Below are 16,234 nucleotides of genomic sequence, written 5' to 3' on the forward strand. Positions count from 1 at the left end.
ATGAGAGATCACTGCATCTGGTCTTTGGCTGATGAAACGAGGCTGGTCGACTATATTGCAGATAAGCATTCCAAAGCGGGAGATGGGACAAACTTCACCAGGACCTTCTGGAATAATGCTGCCCTACATATGGCAGCAGGTCCAGTGCCTGAGGGTGCTCCCAAGATGGCTGATTCCTGTCAATCTAAATGGAGCCGCATAAGTACTTGTCTCTGAGTGCCAGTACTGAAACTGACACATTTTTAGTTAAGAAAAGTGTTTAAGGTGGTCAACAAACTGAGCAATGCTTCAGGTGTATTGTACGACTTCGAAAAAGGGGCTAATATTGATGATGAAGGCGAGACTATGTGGATGGACTACATTTCAGTATGTATTGTCCATCTCTCCTGCTCTACCACACTAACCATTCACACAGAAGAACCCTGATGCAAAGGCCTTCAAAAACAAAGGATGGCTGCATTTTGAGAAGTTGCAGGGTGTCATCCCAGTGACCACAAGCAGCTGGACTGGCTTCTATGCTGGCTTGAGCCAGGCCATGACCACAGGCCACAATACAGATATGCCAACAGCTACACCAACAGCCAGTAGTGACATCATGAGTGGCGAGGGTGACGAGGCCATGTCAACGCTTGAGAAAGTGCTTGACTGGGTTGAGTTTGGTCCTAGTAGCTCTGGCAATGTTGAGATGGGCAGTGACTCTAGGTCAATGCTGCCGCTGCCTCACACACCTGTCACACTGAGAGGTTTCAATGCAGCACTCCAGCCTTTCATGTCTCCTTCAATAACTTCTATGTCTACTTTGTCACTTGCAATGAAGCGCAAATCTGATGGGTGTCATATCTGCATATCCAGATCTCAGATCCGACCCTTATCTCAGATCCACATCTTATCTCTGATGCTATCCACATCTTATCCCCCTCCAACATCTTGTCATTCAATCTGTCCACTCATCCGGTCCGGTCCACAACTCATCTGAATCCACAACCAGCACTCGTCTCTTTTCGGTAACCCCCTAACTCCGGTATTTCAGTTATCTGTATATCCATCCTGCTCCCTTATCTGCTACCTATGTTTCATTTCCATTTCATGATTTGTGATCCGTTTCTACTTACCAATAGACTATCCACATGTTTCATACATAGCCTCAGACTCTGCTGATTGATCATTCCGTTAGATACCTATAGTATATAACCTCCTGTAACTTTCTGTAGTACCTCAGTTTGAATATCATCTTAGTTCTGCTCATTCCTGTCCTCCGGACTTGAGTACCTCTACTCTTGTCACCCTCCAAGACTTAGGATTGATTCCTATAGTCTATCCATATCCGCCTCTGTCCCTGACAGTCCACTACCGTTAGTTTCTAGTCTGGACTTGTCTGGATTAGCCATACAATACTTATCCCTCATCCGGAAGTCATCCAGATCCATTACGCTACTTGTCCGACCTTCCAGACACACTAGTCTTGCCTTCCTGAAATAAGGGGCAATACTCGGGTAAGGGGCACAGTGCACGAGCTGAGGCCGAAGCCCTTCAGATCCAGTTACCCTTTGAGTATGACCTTAACAATGGGGATGATTCCTCATGCACTCATTCCTGCCCCCCACATTCCAAATCAAGGAGCATAGCAGGATCATTGAAATCACAATGGCTCACTATGCCACTCATATTGAAAGAGTTGGGGGAGAAAGTTGTTGATCGCATAGCCAACACCACTTCATTGTTTCGGGACACTGTTGCTGGCCATTTGACTGATCCTGTCCCAGCCTGTAAGCAGCGCACTGTCCTTCAGGTGCAAGAAGAAAAGAGCTTGAATGATCACAAGGTGGTCACCATAATGGATCTTTTCCAAGCTGATGTCACCATCACCGATAATTATAATGTGATCCTATGGGATGGTGTCCGTGAGGTTTTTTTAGCATGGTGCCTACAGGAAGTGAGGGAAGTGTGGGCAAAGGAAAATATAACTAGTTGAACCCCATGATGTATCTCACTCATTCATACTGCAATCAATGGACTCATGTTTGCGCAATCAAGACTGAATTAGCAGCAAGGGAACAATACATTGTACATTGAGTGAGTCAAACACAACAACAATGAAAACAACAATAAAAATGACAAATGACAAACAGCCTCACTATTCTACTTGTACATCAGGTGGTAAAGGCTGGCCTCTGCGAAGCCTTTCTTGAAGATAATCAACCCACATCGATTGTGTGATTTCATTGTGGACTTCATGTGCACGGGTGCATGCCGCATTGGTGGGTGGCCCATCAGCAAGCACACTGCTGTCATAAGGAGCCCCCCACTCATTGGAATCCACACAATGATAGTCTAGTATATCGTCGGGGTCATGGAATCGGATGATGTTGTGTATGAAACACAACACTGGAGGGATGCGAGATTGGATATCTAAGTTGTACTCAGGAGGGATGTGAATAATCTGGAACCGCTTTTTCAACATGCCAAAGATATGTTCAATGACATTGCGGAGCTGCACATGACATAGATTATATAGTTCCTTTGGATTGTGAGGCCTGAAAAAAATAAGTACTAGGGTAGTAAGTCAGTGGGATAACATACAGCATATTTGCCTGGCCCCATTCAGCCAGGTGGTAGTGCACATGCGGTAAGGCATGAGTAACTCATCACATGCAGTGAATCCTGCATCTGCAAGGTACAACTTGCCCAGAGGGATGGTGAAATTGGTTAGGCGAGCCTCGTTGTAAAGGCAAGCATCTGCTGCGGACCCTGGGAAGCCACTTAACATGTAAGTGAACCACATGTCGAAATTGCATGCGACAAGGCAATTTTGTGTTAAATTGCCCTTGCAGTCATGATCATGAGCAGCATCATGATCAACAGCATTGGGATGGCACGCAATGTGAGTGCCATTGATGGCACCGATTACGTCGGAAAAGTAGGGATATAATTTTTTCGTCTTGAGGATTTCAGCAGGTATTGGAGTTTGTGCATTCAGAAGCTGGACATAGGTGGAATATATTGGTTGGGAGGACAATGCGATCAGAATCCATTTGAAATACCTTGTAGAATATTAAACAAATGTAAGGATGAGAGCTAGTAGACATACCTTGATATAGTATCATTTGAGCATTGAAAACACTCGGTGCCATACAGCGAGGCCTGTAACACAGGCATACAGGAAGATAGCCAGCTGCTCTTCCAACATTACATTTTTTGAGTTGGTTATTCCACCATCATGAAGTATATCCCGCAATACAATGAATATGTGGCAGCATACACCAAGCTCACATTGGATTCATTCTGGATGGCTGTTCAGAAGCTCATTGACCCAGTCAATCCCAGACAGAGCTGAAGTATGGTATGGTTGTTTGTTGTAATATGTGTTTGTATAGGAGTTAATGGCGTCCCTGGCAAGAGTGACAACTTCAGATGCTGAAACAACCATATCCTGGAAAAAGTTTATGATAGCTTGGAGGTTCTTGATATCTGACTGCTCTGCATCCTCAACACCCTGCCCATCAGCCTGCTCATCCTGTTTGACCACCATATTGTCATCAGTGGAAGGGTTGTCAGCATGGTGTAAGAGACAGGGGAGCATGGCAATAGTATGTGTGGCATATGTTTTTTGTTACTGATAATGCCAATCAGTGTGACATCAGCTTCAAGCTCTGAGCTTACTTAATTGGATTTTATTTTTTCAAGTTGGGCAAAGTTGGGCAAAATAATCCTTCCTGAACAGACTCTAATCGTTTTGGTGTTATTCTATGTTTATCTCATGTTTATCTGCATGTTATTCAGGATTTCCCCCACATATTCCCCTCCCATTATTTCCCTTCGAAGTGCAGTGTATATCTACATATGTGTATATTGTACATGGTCTGTGCGCACATGCTGTATAATTCCTGTGTTAACTCCCATGCTGCAATACTGAGATGGATGCCCTTTCCACATCACCCACACTTAATTGAACTTGAACTTTATCTTGATCATTCCCTGGGTCAAGAATCACAACCACCACTGTATGTTACATTCAATCATCCGATCTCTCCGACTCCTCAGCAGGGATCACCCCTAATATCATCTTAATGTATCTACTGGTGTTCTCCACATGGAGATCCACACCTAATACACCTTGATTCCGTGCCATCATGCACATTGGTATTTTCCTGGGTCTCCCTAGAACGAAAGTATATAAAGATAGGTGAGTCTGTCTTTGCATCTCCAGCATCCAACACTACTAACATGCAATGTCATGGCAGCCATCGTCGCAAGAACACCAATATCCCCCAGGTTGAGGACACTCCTCCTGCTCCTGTACTTGTTGCTCTTGTGCCTTCCATACCTGTCACTCCTGCTGCACCCATTCCTGTTACTCCTGCACCTTCCTTACCTGTTGCTCCTGCACCTTCCATACATGTCACTCATGTGGCTACTTCTTCTGGACCTGTTCCTACTGTAACTACCACCACAGCAGCTGCAATTGCTACTACTCTTCACCGCCCTAGGAGACAATGACAACTTCCTCACCGATTCCAGATGGACAATGCAGCTGCTCATCCAGATGATGGTGAGTATATTGACATAGATAGTGTCAGCAGTGGCAGTGAAGATGATGCCAACCTGCCTGAAGATGATGCCAACCTGCCTGAAGTCATAGCTGACACAAATGCAAACCTGAGTCCACTACATACTGTGACTAGCACTCTTGCTACTAATCCCTTTGCCATGAGAAAATGAGGCCTCAAGACTACTTCTGATGTCCAGTTTTTCTTCAGGAAGAACCCAGATACCAGTGAGCACATCTGTGTACTGTGTGAGTGAGTAATATTTTATAGTCTTTTTCACTCTTTCTCACCCCCTTTACCAGGGATAACCATAAGGCTGACTCATCCTGTCCCCTTGCGGTTTACAGTCCATCCACCAGCAACAGTCCTCTTCATGCACATACAGTGGCTCAAAAAACTGTCCACATGTTTTTGCATTTTTTACTATTTACAATATTGTGTGAGAATACATAAAGACCTCAGTGACATGCTGATACCATATTGTAGTGCTGCTTCAGGGCTTTGGATTGAGCACCACATCGTGAGAATCAGAGGAGATATGGTGGAGATACAAGGCTTACAAAATCATGACTCATGCGGACAGTTTTTTGAGCACATATTAAAACTATATAAATCATCATTTATGACACCATAACAATCATGCCACCATTAAATAAATTATAAAGTGGTGTCATTATGTTATTTTAAAACCATATCTAACTATACAAACCAAAAATTTCCATATGTCATGGTTATATTCGCCATGAAAGCCACCCCCCCTGCTCAAAGGGATAATATCCTCTCTCTTTCCTATTCTGGCCTCTCTGCTTGTCAAATTTCCTCTAGAACTGGAGTATCCAAGTCCACTGTGGCCAAGTTCATCAAAGAAAGTCACACAGACAAGGAAAACTTCTGTGAAGGGCGTCCATCCAAGCTCACCTCTACTGATAGGAGGGCTATTATTCAACATATCACTACAGGAAAGGCTGATAATGCTGTCCAGGTCACCTATTACATCAATTCCACCATCACATTCCCTGTCTCTTCACACACTGTGAGAAACATTCTCAAGACGGCTCATCTCAGGTCAGTAACAAGGAAGAAAAGGCTCTTCTCTCTATCACACATATGCAGAGAGGACTAACATTTGCCTTAGCCCATCAGAATTGGATTACATGGACTGGAAGCATGTTATATGATCATATAAGACCACAATAAATAGGATTGGGTCAGATGGCAAGGTATATATGTGAAACAAGAAGGGTGCTAGTCCTCTCTGCATATGTGTGATAGAGAGGAGAGCTGTTAAGAACCATGTTGCTCAAGGGGGAGAGAGACTGACTCAGAGGGGCTTGGCCTCAGCTCATACACTGTGCCCCTTACCCAAGTATGTGCCCTTCATTTTGTATGAGGTCCAATGATGGTCCGACGAAGTCCGGAGGACTTCCAGAGGCTGGCTACTCTGCTGGAGAGTGCTAGAGGACTTCCAGAGGAGCGCAGGAAACGTCCAGAGGAGCATGGGAGAGTTCCAGAGGAATGCAGGAAGTGCTCAGGAGAGTTCCCACTACAAGGTAATACTTCTACAGGAAACAGGATGGAAGGATAGGAGGTCCAAAGGTCTAGAGGACAGGAGGACAGGAGGACAGGAGGGCAGGATGACAGAGGACAGAAGGACAGGATGTCTGAAGGACCAGAGGATAGGATGTCTGAGGGTTAGGAGGATGGAACATCCAAAGGTACGGGGGGCGGAACATCCAAAGGACAGGATGCCCAGAGGTACAAGGGACAGGAGGTCCGGAGGTCCAGAAGGAATAGGGGCTACATCAGACGAAGTCCAATGTAGAAGCAAACAGAGGTAGACTACCCTAAGGTAGAGTTGGAGAGACAGGGATTGGACCTAAGTTCAGAAAGAGGGTAAGTGCCAGAAAGGTGGAGCTCTGGCCTAGGGAATCAATCCCTAGGCCTGATGGGTAGGACAGACTTGGGTGGACCAAAGTCCGAGAGAGGATTGGGCAAGTCTAAGTTGATATTCAAACTAAGGAACTACAGGAGTATCTACAGGGGTTATATACTGAACAATATCTGAGGGGATCAGTAAGCAAAGGAGCAAGGCTATGTACAAGCATGTGGAAACACATTAGTAAGTAAGTCGGAACATAAGTAAATGAACTTGGAGATGAGGACTTGTACAAGGATCAATAAGCAAGACAGAAGAAGAGGTAACCGAAAGCTGGAAAGCAGAGAATGCCTAAATGGGGATAGGTGCAGGATATCAGACAGAGGGTGGGAATAGGTCTGGAGCTAATATCCGGAGGTCTGGAGATCTGGGGATCCGGAAGACAAGGTGAATACAGGACTAGGATATGAGAAAGTGGATAGAGTCTGGAATCCAAGACAAGGTGAAGTCCAGATGTCTTGCTGGATGGAGTGTGCATAGGGTGGATGGGACAGGGGGGTATGGATCAGGCTAGCAGTGGAGATCCGATGGTCCGGAGCTCAGGGGTAAATCCAGAGCATAGTCAATCCTGCTGAGGTGTGGAGCACACAGTGGAAGGGGATCTGGGAATGAGTTGGATATGAAATGTGGTCTGGATGTAGGCTCGGAAGGCGTGGGAATGTGATGGAACGTGGGTCTGGATTGTGGGATATGACAAGAGCCTTTTCTTCCTTGTTACTGACCTGAGATGAGCCGTCTTGAGAATGTTTCTCACAGTGTGTGAAGAGACAGGGAATGTGATGGTGGAATTGATGTAATAGGTGACCTGGACAGCATTATCAGCCTTTCCTGTAGTGATATGTTGAATAATAGCCCTCCTATCAGTAGAGGTGAGCTTGGATGGACGCCCTTCACAGAAGTTTTCCTTGTCTGTGTGACTTTCTTTGATGAACTTGGCCACAGTGGACTTGGATACTCCAGTTCTAGAGGAAATTTGACAAGCAGAGAGGCCAGAATAGGAAAGAGAGAGGATATTATCCCTTTGAGCAGGGGGGGTGGCTTTCATGGCGAATATAACCATGACATATGGAAATTTTTGGTTTGTATAGTTAGATATGGTTTTAAAATGACATAATGACACCACTTTATAATTTATTTAATGGTGGCATGATTGTTATGGTGTCATAAATGATGATTTATATAGTTTTAATATGTGCTCAAAAAACTGTCCGCATGAGTCATGATTTTGTAAGCCTTGTATCTCCACCATATCTCCATATATTCCCACCGCGTAGGGCTCAAATGAAAGCCCTGAAGCCATACTACAATGTGGTATAAGCATGTCCTTGAGGCATTTGTTCGTTCTCACACAATATCATAGATAGTGAAAAATGTCAAAACATGTGGACAGTTTTTTGAGCCACTGTAGATTGAAGGTATACTACCTCACTCATCAATCCAGCGTTCTCTAACCTTGAGTTGGAATTGCTGTTGTGGTGCCATTCACTGGTCTACAGAAATTTCCTGATGGCTGTGGCTTTAAACAATGGATGGGCAACAATTCCAAAGCCCTTATGAAGGTTTTCATTCTGGCTATCAAAGGCCACATACCTCAAGACATGATGCATGCATTTCGTGTGCTTTTAGAATTTTGTTATATTGCATGGCGCAACATAATTACTGAAACCTCTTTGGATCAACTCAAAGATGCACTTGCTTGGTTTCACCACTACCACCAGATCTTCAAAACCACAGGCACAGTCCCTCACTTCTCATTACCCTGCCAGCACTCAATGACCCACTATGCAGACATGATCTGACTGTTTGGTGTGCTGAATGGATTGTGCTTGTTGATCACAGAATCCAAGCACATTAAGGCAGTGAAACAACCTTGGAGGTGGTCTAGCAAGCATAACACCATTGGCCAAATGCTTTTGGCTAACCAACGCCTTGACAAACTCACAGCATCTCATGTAGACTTCACTGCTTGTGCGATGCTCATTGGCTCTGTATTATCAAGAGCTGTGGCTGCTCTGCATAAGTTTTTGTATCTAATCTTATCATTTTGCATACTCAATATGCAGCTGTCATCCTTGAAGATAATCCAGATGCCCTGGTTATCATGCCATAGGCAGAAGATGATGTTGATAACAGTGAAGTTGTTGATGGCCTGACTGTACTGCTCTCATTTGTAAAGCTTGCAAGGACTCCTTGTAAGTGATACTCTCTTGTGTCAGTTTTAATACTCACCAAGGTTTTTCTTAGAATGAACATGGGCACAGACTGTAACAGCACTAGCAGATGAGGTCAACATACCATACCTGCCATGCCTTATCCATTATTTTCTGTTTTCACAACTCTTTTCCAATGATCCTCACAACCCTGAAGATGTCCCTGCTGTTAGCTGCCCTTGATGTGATGATGGTAGACTTCATGTCTTTAATTCTGCTACTGTGACTTTTTATGTGTCAAGTGATCCCAGCAGCATTAGTGGCATGCAACAAGAACAGATCCATGCATGTCCACTCTGGTGGAATGTCTATGCCTGTAATGATTGCATGTTTGTCAACACCAATTCAGACCTTGAAGGGATGAAAGGGCTTGAAGTTGCCAGAGTCAGATTTTTTTTTCCTTCAGATACAATTGGGCCACCATGTATCCATGTACTCTTGTTCATTGGTTCAATAAGGTTGGTGACTCCCAATGAGGATACTGGCATGTGGATAATCTGTCCAAGTGTTTGTGACAATGGCACCCCAAACCTCACTGTTATTCATATCAAGACCATTTACGATGCAGTGCACTTAATCCCTGTCTACGGTCCTGATTTCATTCCTAATGACATTGAGTATTCTCATTGTTATGATGCTTTCTGCTTATTCTATGTCAACAAATACACTGATTACCATGCATTCAAGGTAGTGTCATGATCCCCCTTCCTATGGCAGAACAGTAAGTGTTAATCTCCTCCAAATACCACCAACTCAAAGTCCTGGAGTTAGGATTGACCATCTTGCCAATGAACTTTGCCCTCCCCAAGTCCAATTACCATTAACTCAAGCACATATAATTCTGTGGTCCACCTCCACCTTATGAAGATCATGACTTTGTAAGTCCCTCCTTGGTAGATCTGCAACAGCAGCTTCTGCTGAACAAGACATACTAACAAGTTATTCTCATCAGCAGCAACAACCACAACCATCTCCCCCTGGTCTGTTCCCAGTCCCAACCAAACCTGAGGGTAAGTCCCTCCTTGGTAGGTCTGCAATAGCAGCATTAAAAGTTCTGCCTCAGAGGTAAAGTACCTATGCCCATACTGCTAATGAATAGTGCCACTTATCCTTTTGCATGATAGCATAGTGTGAGCTTGCCACCCACTCCCAGTTGTCCACCTCCACCTTATGAAGATCACAACTTTGTGCAACCTCATGTAGCAGGTGATGATCTTACTGTCGAGAACTTTCTCAAGACTGTTAACCTTCTGCTGAACAAGATGTGTCTTGTCAGCAGCAGCAACCACAGCCATCTCCCCCTGGTCCATTCCCAGTCCCTCCTTCACAGGCCTGCAACAGCAGCTTCTGCCAAGCAAGACATGCTGATGAGTGATTCTCATCAGTAGCAGCAACCACAGCCATCTCCTAATCCATTCCTAGTCACACCAATTCTCATTTGTTCTTGTATTCAAGTACATTCTAACACTAATGTATTTATCCTATGTTTCAATTTAATCCTTGTGCTTGTGCTCCTTTTTGTACTTTTTGCCCCTTAACAAATATTTAATACACTTTTTGCCCTTGATAAATATTCAGCACAAGTGAGCAAGTGCAATAAGTGCAAATAGCACATCAATTTTTGCAACAAGTGGCTGAAAAGTACATTAAGTAGTGTGTTAATTTACTAATGCACTGTCACTGAAATTCATCATAATATCCATAGCTAGCACTGGCAGTATCACTTGAGCTCACTTGAGTTACTTACTCAGTGCTATCTAGTACTACTTCAACTAGTCAATCAATTCCCTCCCTTTTCATGCAGGGTGCTATTACTTCCCTCATTATGGCCATGTTCCACCTTCATTGTCCAGAGTGGGAATCCTTCTGGACAATCCAGGTGAAAAAAGGGCCCAGCATTGTATTCAAACAAACCTACCATCAAATTCATGTCCTTTCCTCCAATCCAATGCTCAGTCACCAACTTAATTCTAACAATGTCACAGTACCAACATTATTTGTGTCTACTACTAATACAATATAGAATCGGAAGGGCAGCATTCTTGGTGGGCTGTAGAGATATGGTAGGTGTATCATGCATCTCATGGTCCCCAGATGGTATGTGGATTACTGGGTAACAATCCACTATTTTTGAACGTGTGCACTACATTCCGTATACATGATGTCCACTCAGCAGGGAATGGATCACAATTGAAATCTACCTACATATTCACAAATGCAAGGACCCTTGATCCATTTGGTCCTGAATTTCCAAGGCTCAAGACCATTCCTCTAGTAGCTATATTTATTGCTGTGCAGGTGCTGTCTGCTAATACTGTTGTGGTGCAAGATTCTCTGATCTCTGGTGAATAATCATCTACCAAAATGTAACAGTGCTATGTGCCACAGGTTGACTGAGTGAAGCAGTGGAACTGTTCTATAACATGACACACAGGCCAGCCCACAAGTTTCACAAATATTGAGGCAGAAGTTGTCAACCAGTTGATGAGTAAATCCTGTCCATCCAGCACTATGCCCTCAAGGCAAAGGAATTTCAACATCAAGTTTCAAACAAGTATGTGCTGCAGCATTAGTGATGGAGAAAGATGTGGCTTCATGCACCAAACACTATGATTAGGTGGTTGATTGGTATTCAGTGCTCAGCAGTGACAGTTCTTGATCCATTATGAGATAACTTTTCAGTAAACTCATCAAGGTAAGAACCATGAATACCTTATGACAGTATTCTAGAGGAAGTGCAGCAGGTATGCTTGAATTTGATCTCTGTTGTACATGTGCCAGAGCTCTGGATTTTACTGATGATATGTAATTCACTGTCAGGTAATGATCCCTCCCTCATCACCATGGGGTTTTAAAATGAAACACATGGTGCTTCACCCCTTACAAGATTTCAATAATGTGATCATGGCAGTAATTCCATTCAGTACAAGGTTTTCAAGGCTAGATCATGCTGGTGATTCATAAATGTGTGATAGGCATTTATATGTCCACCAATCAGTGTGTTGCACTAATATGACCCTTTTTGTTACAGAGTTACACCAGTAATATGTCAGTCCATCTGAAACAAGGAGAGGGATCTGTAAAGCCTAGCTTCAACATGGACGCTGGACTGTTACATGGTGTAGGGATTTCATATTCTGTGAGCTTATATAGGCAGATATTACTTAGTGTTATGTTCGCACTTTTGGTGCTTATGTAATGATGATAGTTTTCACCACCTACCAGCACCAGTCTGAGACTGAGCAGTCATTAGCATGATTTCCTATCCTCTCTGAGCACTGAGCTTAGTCCAGAAACCCTTTAGGGTTGAATAGCAGCTAGGCATAGCACATTTAGCCCAACATTAGAAGTCTACTTTCCAGTTCTCTTCTTGTTGTGTTTCTCACAATGGTCACAAAGCACTGATAAGTTATTCAAAGCCAGTGACAAGCACTTGGAAATTGTCTCATTGATAACTTTTGTAGAATCCCAAATTGGTTGTATTTGAATGGGGGTCAACAAAATTTTCTAATATGTGATGATGTCGCACAAACAGGGAGGAAAGAGAATTATCATTACCTGATATCCAGGACAAGAGCAATTTACACTTTTGATCTGGTCCACAGCATGATAAAATCTAGTGAAACTATTGCTTGCTGATGAGGATATCAATAGACATGGAGTGATATGCATTGCATTGTCAATAGTGTTGTGGGCAGAACTATTTGTGGGCAGTTCTGCTGGCAGAACTGGCAGAACATGGCAGAACTAGGGTTGTGCCACAGCAAAAACAGACAGAGGTAAATTTTTTTATTGACTACAAGAAACCATTGGTTGACAATAATGATGCAATGTCCCAACCACCCTCTTCACCTCTTGCACCATGTGTTACAAACTAGGATAGTTCTAATGACAGATGACTCAATAACAGTCAGAACCTCTGCCAAGAATCTACACAAGGTGATAAGCCAAGTGTTCAGAGTAAGCTAAGACAGAGGGAGTGCCTCCGACTTAAAGTACTGTTCAGACGACTTAAGATTGGAGGTCTTGAGCAAAGGATGTTCCAGGTAAAACCTAGTAAGATTAAAGTAAGGAAACTACACAGTTATGAGTCATGTATTTATAGTGAATACCAGGAGGAATTTAGGGCAGGTGTGAGTAAGTAAAGATATGAGCATATGCCTAATATGGATGGTGCAATGAGGTCAGAGATACCAGAAAGGAAATGTACACATAGACAGGACATGTAGACAGCATCTAATGGCAGCAGTAGCAGCACATGATGTAATACAGTAAACGTAAGATGAGTCAAATGGAGACAATAGATGGTAAGAGAGAAGAAAAAGTACAGCAGGGCAGGGTGTATTGTAACACCATGATTAATCACTGAGAACTCCTCATTGATGGATTTTGGCACCATACCAGCCTCAACTTGTGCTAGCTTGTCAAAGTTATACACATTACCTTCCAATATCTTGAGTCCATCAATATCAACATCTTTGAATCTCTCAACAACATTCTGCTTCTCGAGTGCATCAAACTCTGCATTAATCTCATCAACTGAAATGTCTTCCAGGCCAGTAAGCAGGTCATCTGAGTTGTTGTTTTGGATTGCAAGTGGTGGCTCAAATGTGAATGTGTTTTCAAGGTTGCACACTGTATCAAGGTTAATACCAGGCTCATCTCGGGTATGCATGTGTGCATGATGGTGATGAACAGGCCTCCCACTAGCGAGTGTCTTCTGGTGGCTGTGTGTTAAGAACCATGTTGCTCAAGGGAGAGAGAGACTGACTCAGAGGGGCTTGGCCTTAGCTCATATGCTGTGCCCCTTACCTGAGTATGTGCCCTTCATTTCATATGAGGTCCAATGATGGTCCAATGAAGTCCAGAGGACTTCCAGAGGAGCATGGGAAACATCCAGAGGAGCACAGGAGAGTTCTGGAGGAACACAGGAAGTGCTCAGGAGAGTTCCCACTGCAAGGTAATACTTCTACAGGAAACAGGATGGAAGGATAGGAGGTCCGAAGGTCCAGAGGACAGGATGTCCAAAGGTACAGAGGGCAGGATGTCCAAAGGACAGGAGGACAGGATGTCCAAGGGTTAGGAGGATGGAACGTCTGAAGGTATGGAGGGCGGAACATCCAAAGGACAGGAGGTCCAGAGGTCCAGAGGTCCAGAAGGAATAGGAGCTACATCGGACTTTGTCCAATGTAGAAACAAACAGAGGTAGACTATCCTAAGGTAGAGTTGGAGAGACAGGGATTGGACCTAAGTCTGGAAAGAGGGTAAGTGCCAGAAAGGTGGAGCTCCGGCCTAGGGAATCAATCCCTAGGCCTGATGGGTAGGACAGACTTAGGTGGACCAAAGTCCAAGAGAGGATTGAGCAAGTCTAAGTTGATATTCAAACTAAGGAAACTACAGGAGTATCTACAGGAGTTATATACTGGAGACTATCTGAGGGGATCAGTAAGCAAAGGAGCAAGGCTATGTATGAGCATGTGGAAACACATTAGTAAGTAAGATGGAACATAAGTAAATGAGCTCGGAGATGAAGACTTGTACAAGGATCAATAAGCAAGACGGAAGAAGAGGTAACTGAAAGCCAGAAAGCAGAGAATGCCTAAATGGGGATAGGCGCTGGATATTGGACAGAGGGTAGGAATAGGTCCGGAGTTAATATCTGGAGGTCCAGAGATCTGGGGATCCAGAAGACAAGGTGGATCCAGGACCGGGATATGAGAAGGTGGATAGAGTCCAGAAACTGAGATGAAGTGAAGTCCAGATGTCTTGCTGGATGGAGTGTACATAGGGTGGATGGGACAGGGGGTTATGGTTCAGGCTAGCAGTGGAGATCCGATGGTCCAGAGCTCAGGGGTAAATCCTGAGCATAGTCAATCCTGCTGAGGTGTGGAGCACACAGCAGAAGGGGATCTGGGAATGAGTTGGATATGAAGTGTGGTCTGGATGTAGGCTCGGAAGGCGTGGGAATATGATGGAACATGGGTCCAGATTGTGGGATATGACACTGTGGAAGTGAAGGTTTGCATGGATTTTTGCAATTGTTTTGAAGGTTGTAGCTGAAAGATTGCAGCACTTCACTGATTGAGTGCTGCCGATGTCTAAGAACAGCTGCTCAATGTCACCTGCATGTGGGACAATGGAAAGAAGAGTGATCATGAGTGCTTTGAGTGGATACTCCTCCACACTAATTGGGAGATTTTCCCACCACAAAAGACTATCAGCTTGACCTTTAGCAAAGGGATGGTGGCATTGATGATAGATGTGGAGGTTTGCAACCAACACTTATGCCCTCTTTTCAATTGTCTTCAACAACCTTGGGAAGAGGGCGCCCTCTAGACTTAGCCATGGATAAACACATAGCACTAATGTTTATTTACTGGGTAGATACAGAAAGGATCTGCATTGACAACTATACAGTTATTCATACATTTGTCTCATGCATCCTCTGGTACCTTTTGTACTTCTGCCAAGTTCTGCTACAGCAAATGGCAGAATGGCAGTAATTTGCCAACAATCCTAATTGTCAAGAAGGTAATCACCATGTTCCTGTGGTATTGTAATCCATTTCTCACCATCATGTACTCATCAGATGTTTCCGGTCCATCTACATCTGGCAGGGTGGTGGATGAGGGTGAATTTCACAAGAATTTCTTGCCTCTTTTTTGGCAGTTCTCTTTTTCAACAAGGATTGGATTTTGTATAGTCATGGTGATTGGTCATTGACTACAAGGAAATATGTTCTCCACAAGGTGGAAGAGGTGACAGTCATCAGTTGCAAAACTCATGGACATCCACTTGTGTTGCAACAGAGGAAGGTTATCAAGATTCAATCTTCACTTCCTGAAGATATTTCTCCATTCAAAAACTCTTACTAATCTGTGCCACTGACCCTGATGAAGGAAGAACTCAATGACACCATCTCTACTTTGTGTATTATTGTTTTCCCCCGACCCCGCAAGCAGGAGGTCAATGAACTGAGCCATATATGATATAAAAAAGAGGTTGAGCCAAAGTCTATGGATCACAATGACATGTGTGACCTAACCAAGAGAATGCTTGGTGCCCTCAGTTGCAGGGCATCAAGCAGTCAGATTACAGCTCACTGATGGAAACTCTTGATATAAACTACTATGCAGAGACTGAGCATAGAAGCACATGAGAGCTCCTTGTCCAACTGGGGCAGCCATTCTGTGCAATCTTGCTCTGGCAGTTGTGAAATATAAGAGGCTCATGTGTGATCATCAGATCATCACTCAAGTCAATGATCTCAGTTGCATCCTGGCCTCAAATGTTAAATACTTATACTTTAGATACACATGGAGAAATAGGAAAACTCACACCAACATCATTGGAGGCAGTGAGAACCATATGAATTTAATGAGGAAGTGAATAGATCAAAGAAAATAGGTTGATTGAGACAATGATCAAACTGATAGACTTCTAAGAATCTGGGTGTATTCTGTTAAGTTCAATGACTATACATGAACATTTTACTGGAGCAAGTCAAGTCAAAGTGTTCCTGTAGAATGCAGCAATGAAAC

The 16,234-nt window shown here is 43.7% G+C and overlaps 5 protein-coding genes across 5 annotated transcripts; 3 read left to right on the top strand and 2 right to left on the bottom strand.

Moving 5' to 3' along the window:
- BJ212DRAFT_1242844 (uncharacterized protein) lies at positions 1-496 on the top strand (the record flags this gene model as incomplete). The annotated part of the gene is made up of 3 exons (XM_041329612.1): positions 1-208; positions 257-366; positions 416-496. Coding segments are annotated over 3 exons (399 nt in total), but the record flags the coding sequence as incomplete, so codon positions are not given.
- Positions 497-4,130: 3,634 nt separating this feature from the next.
- BJ212DRAFT_1475758 (uncharacterized protein) lies at positions 4,131-4,497 on the top strand (the record flags this gene model as incomplete). Its single annotated transcript, XM_041339278.1, has 2 exons — positions 4,131-4,183; positions 4,242-4,497. The coding sequence occupies 2 exons, from the start codon at positions 4,131-4,133 to the stop codon at positions 4,495-4,497; spliced, it is 309 nt and encodes a 102-aa protein (XP_041198173.1).
- A 3,292-nt stretch (positions 4,498-7,789) lies between these two features.
- Positions 7,790-9,392, top strand: BJ212DRAFT_1444309 (uncharacterized protein; the record flags this gene model as incomplete). Its single annotated transcript, XM_041337943.1, has 7 exons — positions 7,790-7,823; positions 7,942-8,222; positions 8,331-8,503; positions 8,617-8,675; positions 8,755-8,809; positions 8,891-9,009; positions 9,043-9,392. The coding sequence occupies 7 exons, from the start codon at positions 7,790-7,792 to the stop codon at positions 9,390-9,392; spliced, it is 1,071 nt and encodes a 356-aa protein (XP_041198174.1).
- Positions 9,393-12,658: 3,266 nt separating this feature from the next.
- Positions 12,659-13,368, bottom strand: BJ212DRAFT_1475760 (uncharacterized protein; the record flags this gene model as incomplete). The annotated part of the gene is made up of 2 exons (XM_041339279.1): positions 12,659-12,746; positions 13,022-13,368. 2 exons carry the CDS (start codon positions 13,366-13,368, stop codon positions 12,659-12,661), a joined length of 435 nt encoding a protein of 144 aa, XP_041198175.1.
- Positions 13,369-14,720: 1,352 nt separating this feature from the next.
- BJ212DRAFT_1251453 (uncharacterized protein) lies at positions 14,721-14,972 on the bottom strand (the record flags this gene model as incomplete). Its single annotated transcript, XM_041329716.1, has 1 exon — positions 14,721-14,972. A coding segment is annotated over one exon (252 nt), but the record flags the coding sequence as incomplete, so codon positions are not given.
- Between the last annotated feature and the right edge of the window lie 1,262 nt (positions 14,973-16,234).

Source organism: Suillus subaureus, assembly GCF_016647635.1.
Source record: "Suillus subaureus strain MN1 chromosome Unknown BJ212scaffold_3, whole genome shotgun sequence".
In the NCBI taxonomy this organism is placed as follows: Eukaryota; Fungi; Basidiomycota; class Agaricomycetes; order Boletales; family Suillaceae; genus Suillus; species Suillus subaureus.